The 7,987-nt window shown below is 42.6% G+C and overlaps 1 protein-coding gene across 1 annotated transcript; it reads right to left on the reverse strand.

The window, feature by feature from the left end:
• Nucleotides 1–3,022: 3,022 nt before the first annotated feature.
• Nucleotides 3,023–6,954, reverse strand: SPRR3 (small proline rich protein 3). The gene is made up of 2 exons (XM_054997215.1): nucleotides 6,939–6,954; nucleotides 3,023–4,298 (listed from the first exon to the last, which is right to left on the reverse strand). The coding sequence occupies exon 2, from the start codon at nucleotides 4,274–4,276 to the stop codon at nucleotides 3,299–3,301; it is 978 nt and encodes a 325-aa protein (XP_054853190.1). The 5' UTR covers nucleotides 4,277–4,298; nucleotides 6,939–6,954; the 3' UTR covers nucleotides 3,023–3,298.
• Between the last annotated feature and the right edge of the window lie 1,033 nt (nucleotides 6,955–7,987).

The raw sequence follows: 7,987 nt of genomic DNA on the forward strand, positions 1-7,987 counted from the left end.
CTTTTGGTGCTACACCTCTGAAGATGCCAGCCACAGCTGCTGGCGAAACGTCAGGAACTACAATGCCAAGACCACGGCAATACAGCCCGGAAAACCCACAACAACCATCGTTCTCCGGCCGTGAAAGCCTTCGACAATAAACCTGTGGTATGCTTAGAGAAAAGATACTTTGCATATGTTTAGAAATGCCAGGGATCTGGAAAGCAAATAGAAGGTGCTCGACATGTCACAAATTCAGTCTTACACCAGTATACCCAGCAAGTAAATCCTCTTGGGCGTAATTTCAAATAAATTTGTTGGAAACACTGTTTATGAATTCTGATACATGTACAGACTCACTGGAGCCAACAGAGGGCACTATTTCACTGCCCTAAATAGCACCTTAATACAAATGTTCCTTCTTGGAAATCCTTGTGAGTTTTTATTGTAGGAAGAATGAGATTCTTAAATAGAAATCCCCACTCCACTGAGAAGTTAAATAGGTGGCCTTGGATAGGTGACTCTCTCTCTCTCTCTCTCTCTCTCTCTCTCTCTCTCTCTCTCTCTCTCTCTCTCTCTCTCTCTCTCTCTCTCTCGGCCTAGCTTACCTCCCAGAGTTTTCTGGAGAAAAAATGGAGGAGAATATGTGCTATGTTCTGTCAAGTCACTGCCGACCTATGGCGACCCTATGAACGAAAGATGTCCAAAATGTCCTATAGTTAACAGACCTACTCAGATCCTGCAAACTGGAGGATGTGGCTTCTTTTATTGAGTCAAGCCATATCATTTTAGGTCTTCTTCTTTTCCTACTGCCTTTCACTTTTCCAAGCATTATTGATTTTTTTCACACAGACAACTCTGAGCTGAAACCAACAATGTAGTTGTAAAACAGATTAGCTATGATACTTGAAATTTAAAATGTTGAACTTCAGTGTATCCCAACGTAAGTAAGTACCACTGTATTTAGATTATATCTTTAAAAATTTAATGAAAGGGATGCTAGAGAGAGATATTTCCTACTTTATCTATTCTGTTATATATCATTCTTTCTGATTTGTACAAATATGCTGTGCAATCCTTTTTCCCCCTTTTCTTTATCCCTTTTAAACTATTGTTTTGTTTTCTCTTTTAAAATAAAAAATGTTTAATAGGAATAATGGCACAAACCACCCTGAGCACTTGGGAGGAGCAAAAATGTGATATTCATCGGCAAACAGGTGGGCAGAATAGTTTGAAAACCTGTTTTTTCAGTTTTCCTAACATTACAGGGTAAATAAAAGAATGGTTGGATGTAATTTTGTGTCATTTTAGGCATCCTGAATAGCTTGTATTCAAGGTTTAAAAAGCACCAGGGTTAAAAAAAAGTTCCTTTCTTCGGGCCACTAGATGTGTGGGGTTTTAATGAACCGGGAAAATAATGAACCGTGCAGTTTATGGTTAGTTGCGAATCACAAACTTGCCCCGGTTCGCGAACTGGTTCATTTGGTTTATAAAAATGTCACTTCTGGGGCAGCAGAAAGTCCATTCCCCTCCCGATTGATCGGAGGGGATCAAAACTGATCGATGCTAGGCTGTCTGCAGTGATGAACCAAAACAATTAACCAAACGAACAAGCCTAAAGTTCGTGACAGTTTGTCAGAAATGGACTCTGATGAACCGCCGGTTCATAAATCATGAACTGGCCTGGTTCATGACAAATTTTGGGTTGTATTTCAGTTCTTGCCCACCTCTATTTTAAACTAACCAGGTTCCCCATAGCCACATGACAGTTGAGGAGAATGACTGTTAAAAAATAAAGGAGAACTCAAACAGACTTGGAATGCCGCTGTGGAGGGGGGAAGGGATTCTTCATCCCCCCCAATATGGTTATCAGCCTCCAGGTGGCAGCTAGAGAGCTCCTGAAATTACAACTGATCTCCAGGCAACAGAGACTAGGTCCTCTGGAAAAAAATGGCTGCTCTGAAGGGTAGACTCTATTTTGATGTGGGAAATTCGTTTGCGGGGAGGCAGGAGCTCTTTCTCCCCTTGCAGTGGCGTTCCAAGCCTGTTTGGGTTTTTCTTTATTTTTAAACAGCTGTTCCTTGCAACTTCTGTGAGGCTGTTGGGGACCCAAGATGGGCCCAGGGAACCTGGGCTCTACTTGTTAAAAACGAGTATATCTAGTGCAGACCTTAGGAACAAAACAAAACAAAACCCCATGAAATCCAATGCGATGCAATTGAAGAAGAAGAAGAAAAGCTGAGAACATCAACTCAAGGATCTAAAAAGAACCTCCTAGGTAACATCATTAAAAGCACTTCATCATAAAGCAAATTCTGTCTACAGCTCTATCAGGAAATCTAAAATAATTCTTTTTTTAAAAAAAATCTGTAAGAAATTCAGTGTGTGATAATGACTAGTTGGTGCTTACTAGTGGCTTGAATACGGCTTTGGAACAATGGTTTGCTTGATTTTATATATTTATTTTTTATATATATAAAAAGTTTTTAAAGAACTTGGGATCTTAGGGTCATAAATTTGGCTAAAGATGCAAAAATAGGAGAGAAAAGCATGTCTTTGGAGGGAAGATATGACATTCTATAGTGCAGTTGGGGGGAAACGGAAAATAGAATCTGACTGAGAAAAACCTATTGCTTAGAGTGTCAGTCTAGGATTTCGTAGACCCAGGTTTGAATCCCTGATCTGATGAGAAAGCTTGCTTGGTGACCTTGGGCCAGTATCTCAGTATAACCTACCTTACGTGGATGTTCTCATTTCTTCCCCCTTAAGTCAGTTTTGTTTTCCCCGTCTTCCTTATGGATTACTCATGTACACTGGGTTTTAAATGAGAGCTCAGTTTTATGAAATTCTTTACTTGATGCTCCAAAATATACCTTTTCCCAAATGGAAAATAAGAACCAACCAATGAAAGAAAAAATAAAAAGACAAAACATGCAGATATTAAGAGATGCAAATAAAGCATTTCGTGGAATGGACAGATGTAGGGAGATCGTTCTCCCTGGAATAATAATCATAGGCTGCAAAGAGTGTACAATCTTTTAATTACATATGAGATACAAAAACTCGTGCATAGAAACAGGATAATATTGTTTAAAATAGATCAACGACTACTCTGAAACTGCACAGTGCTTATGTGTGTAGTCACAACAGAGACAACTATGTAAGGACAACACCTATTGTTTTAAATAACAACATGAATAAATTAACAAGGCAAAACTGGTTACGAGCCAGTGGTGTAAATCTTCCTAGACTGCACAGAAAGAATAACCACAGATGTGCTCCTGGGTCTTCATTTTTTGGGAGTCCTCAGTTTTTATGATCAGAACCATTTGGTTGCAGAGCAATATTTTTTGCCAGTGGTTGAGATCTTTACATTTTTGGCAAGTTTCTTTGGTGACGAGAAAGTGCCTGTATGAATCAGGTTCGGCTGGGAGCTCTTTGTCAAGTGTACTCGGGAGCCCTTTGCCAGGTTCGGCTGGGAGCCCTTTGTCAAGTGTACTCGGGAGCCCTTTGCCAGGTTCGGCTGGGAGCCCGTTGTCAAGCATGGCTGAGACTGTGAAACCTTACTCAGCCATAGTCGTGAAGGTTTCATCACTCCTAGATGTGGGACTTTTGTTGAGAGTAGCCGTGGACCTCTTGTCGTGCCCTTTTTCACCTGTGCTAGTGTGTGCTTTGCTGCCCGTGACAGCATCCCCTTGGCTGTACGTATTTGTGTACTATTATTAATATATGGCTGTGAGTCCTTTGTTACATATATTACTGGTCCCTTGGTCATACGTGGTAGAGGAACTTTGGTCTCACATGGCTGTGGTTTGCTGGTTGGGTATATTACTGGGTCCTTGATCACAGTTGGCAATGGGTCCTTGGTCACGTATGGCTGCGGAGGCTTGGTTGAATATATCACTGGGCCTTTAGTCATACGTGGAAGAGGGACCTTGTTCGCATAAGGTTCTGGCATCTTTGTAATGGTACCATATCGACCTTTGGTCATGCCGCTATACGTCGCACAAGATCGTGGACACCTGAGTGATGCCCGTGCTAGCTTCCTGGTCAAATTTACTTCAGGGTACTTGGTTGTAGTTGGTTCTGGACACACAGATACACGCCGAGGTTGATACCTGGTGGTTGTACAAGGTGGAGGGCGAAGTGGTGCACGGGGGCCTTCCTCGTATACAGGAATTCTCACAGACAGAGGAGATTTTGACCCATACAGTGGAATGTACCGTGGCCCATAATATGTTGGTCCTTTTTTCACAAAGGGTAGTGACATTGGATGCCGTTGCCTATAATATGTCATCTTTTGGCTGGCGTGGTGATACCTAGAAGAAGAAACAAAAATTTTATTATTACTTGCATGTCTATATAACCATGCCTTTTGCCACCATGTCACCGAACCACCATTATGCAGGGTTTGTTGTATGACGGCCCCAAGAAATGCCTCCTTAGGTGAAAGAATGATCTCAACACAACTAGTCACATTTCCTGGCAAAAATTGTGAGAGCAGCTACATATCCCCACATTGCTCTTGGATGTTGCCTAAAGCAAAATCCCAAATGAGTCTCAATGGATTTCCGCAGGGAGACTCTTTAATTGGTGCAAAGGGAAGAATCTTTCATTGGTGCAAAGGGAAGAATCTGCTACAGTGCATACACGACTAGCTGGCCATCTGACTGCAATGTTGATTTGGTTAACCTAGGAAGAGAGGGAGGGCAGGAAGGGTTACATTAGTGCTTAGTTCTCGTGGCCCCATTTTACATGCCCTGGGTAAGGCCGATTGCCACCTTGAGGTCAGGGAGCAATTTTCTCCAGGCCAGTTTGGCCAGGGATCCTGGATGGGTTTCTTTGCCATCTTCTGGGCATGGAGCAGAGCTCGCTGGGGGTGTGGGTGGGAGGTAGTTGTGAATTTACTGAATTATGCAGGGGGTTGATGACCCTGGAGATCCTTTCCAACTCTTTGATTCTATGATTCTAAAATTCTAAGAAAGACTCTGAAAGGAATTTGGAAGATTCCCCCTGACGAAGCTGGATGTAAACCGCATAGGGGTTGTTCAATTATTAAAGATTATTCCATTTGCACCAATTGCCATTTTTTGTTTGTTTTGCCTTGAGGCATCCCCTTTCTTCTTCAGTGATTACTTCCTCAGGCAAAATATCTACGTGCAAGGAGGTTTACACCCAAATAAGTATGCATTGTGCCGACTTGAAAATAATCGAGGGCCGCATGTAATTGTAGTTCCTCATCACCCATTTAAAACACTCCTATTACTGGCCTGGATCCAGTGCAAAGTCCCCTGACCTTCCCAGCTCTCCTCTCCTCCAGCAGCCAATTTTGACTCAGAAAAGTTGATTTCTAAGCTTGCAGAATCCACATAGAGTAATAGCCACATGAGGCAGGAGGATGCAGTGGAGATGAGAAAGGAGGCAAAATTACTCCCTTATTCCTCTTTTCTTAGCAGAACTTGGCACATCAGCCTGGTTTTGACAGTGAATTGGTGTACAGTGTACACAATTTTACAGTTCAGTACAATATTATTTATTTATTTATTTTATTACACTTCTAGGCTGCCCTCCCCGTCAGATAAGCTCAGGGCGGTGTAACAACATACGATTTTTACATAAAGATTAAAACAATAAAAACATTAAAACATTATTCCATATACAATTAAAATTGGTGGATATAAATATTAAAATACTGCATTTTAGACGCAGGGCTTGGCTCTTGCATCATTCCCTACGTCACACTTAAGAGCTCCTGCATGGGTGGTAGACAGTCTTCAGTGGTATGGCCGGCAAGAGGACAGCCTAGCCCCCACCAAATGCCTGGCGGAACATCTCCATCTTGCAGGCCCAGCGGAAAGATAACAAATCCTGCCGAACCCTAGTTTCCTCAGACAGAGAGTTCCACCAGGTCGGAGCCAGGACCGAAAAGGCCCTGGCTCTGGAAAAGGCCAGGCGGACCTCCCTGGGGCCAGGGACCATCAGCAAGTGTTTATTGGCTGATCGAAGTGACTTCCGGGGAACATATGGGGAGAGGCAGTCCCGAAGGTATGCTGAGCCCGATATACATTTGATTTTTCTTTATACATGCATTGAGTCTGTATACATTCTCATAGTTACATTCACTAGCAGAATGTGTGATTGAAACTACATATTTATGCAGGTACTGGTCCTCAGTTCCATTTGTAAGTGATCGTGTGTTGTCTGTTCCTTGTAAACAGATGTATGCACATACAGGCAGGAGGTACATGGGCTCATATGAATGGGTCTGCTTTACAAGAAGTAACAACTTCGCCCTCCCAACTGCAACCTCCCAACACCTATGCTTATTGTTCCTTGTGACTTCACTGAGACTGGAAAAGGATGCAAAGGAAGGAAAGAGCCAGGAAGACTCACCACCAACAGCACCTGGCACTAATGAGTTGCACAATCCAACCCAATGACTACTAAATCCGGAAAATCCAACTGGAATCTAGATTTTCAACACCGTCAGATAATAAATACTATTGTATGTCCACAGCGAAAGCCTGAACATCATGGTACGTCATGGATCAAATAATCTCCAGATGCTAATTGCCGTATCATTGTCAACTGTCAAGTACTGTCAAATGTTTAAAATAAAATAAACTAAAACATCATTATATGAAGACTACGTTTCTTACTAAGCCTTATGTTAAGAAATTCAACTAATTTTCTTTGATTCCCGAAAGCTGTTGAAATTCCTCAGATTTACAACCCAAGGAGCACCCTCCCCTTCCAACCTCCAGAACTCTTTTAGATTTCATTTTAGGTGAAAATTTGGCTGCAAATCCAGCCCGGACAAATCCCTCAGTATAAGGAATCCCCAGCTCAGTCGGTCAGGCTGCCTGGAGTTCTGGTCTCATTGCGAGTTTGTCTGAAAGGGGCATCCAGCAATGTAACAGCTACGACGGCAGCTTTGACAAACAAAAAATCCAACTTACCCAGCTCCCCAGTGCAAACAAGACTGAATGGAAGTATGTATGAGTGCTTGGGATGGGGAAGAGCTTTTATGTGGTTTTAAAATTCCCCCGAGGGACATGAGGCATCTCCGTTGGGCCGACGTCACCAGGAGCCTGCAAATCAGAAGCCGAGGTGCCTCTTAATCTCCTGGGAGGATTGCCTTTCTCCTCCTCCTTTGGAAAGAGTGTTTTCTCATTCAATTAACGCCACATACTCTGAAGGAAATTGTTGGCTGTTTGACAGCTGCAAGCAGGGCTGAGCCGTGTAGGGCTTGACAAACACACACACACCCAAAACTCTGTAAATAAGAACAGAGCTGGGTGAACTAGCCAGTATGTGCCTGATGCTCAGTTGCACATACCTTATCCTGCATAATTCATTCCATTTTTTTCTAGGAATATAGAGCTGTGGAGGACAGAGCCATGCGGCACGGAAGCCCTGTCTGCTCTGATCTCCAGAATCTCTAAATCTCCTGCAACAGGACAAAAAGAATTATTTGAAGGAGGAACGCTGATGAAATTCACAAACTCCCCATGCTGGACCCAAGTTGCCTGTTGCAAGCTCCTTTCATTACTGTGGGAATCAAACCCGCCACTGTTAATTTTGTGTCATTTCCTCACTCCAGTGGATGCAAATGTCAGCATTATTTTCACAGCCATTGCAAATAAGTGATACATACATGGTAGATAACTACGGCACTTATAAATTAAAAATGTTGTGTGAAAAAGACCTAAAAATGCTGCAAAAGATACAAACCAACCAGAGCGACCATCAACACAAATGGATGTGATAGAATGGCTCACCATGATCATAAATACTGTAAAGTAGACTTTAAGGTGTATTGTGGCAGAGACATCATAAAACTTTTTGCTGTCATTAGAGTTGCCAGTACAAGGCTGGCAAACGATGGGGCACTTAACTGGTTTATGTGCGGTTCCTCACTGACGACATAAGGATATCACTGGCGATGCACTGATATCACTTCCCAAGTGCCTGGAAGTGACATCAACACATTGTCAGGATGGTCTAG

Source organism: Eublepharis macularius, chromosome 1 (genome assembly GCF_028583425.1).
Source record: "Eublepharis macularius isolate TG4126 chromosome 1, MPM_Emac_v1.0, whole genome shotgun sequence".
Taxonomy (NCBI): domain Eukaryota; kingdom Metazoa; phylum Chordata; class Lepidosauria; order Squamata; family Eublepharidae; genus Eublepharis; species Eublepharis macularius.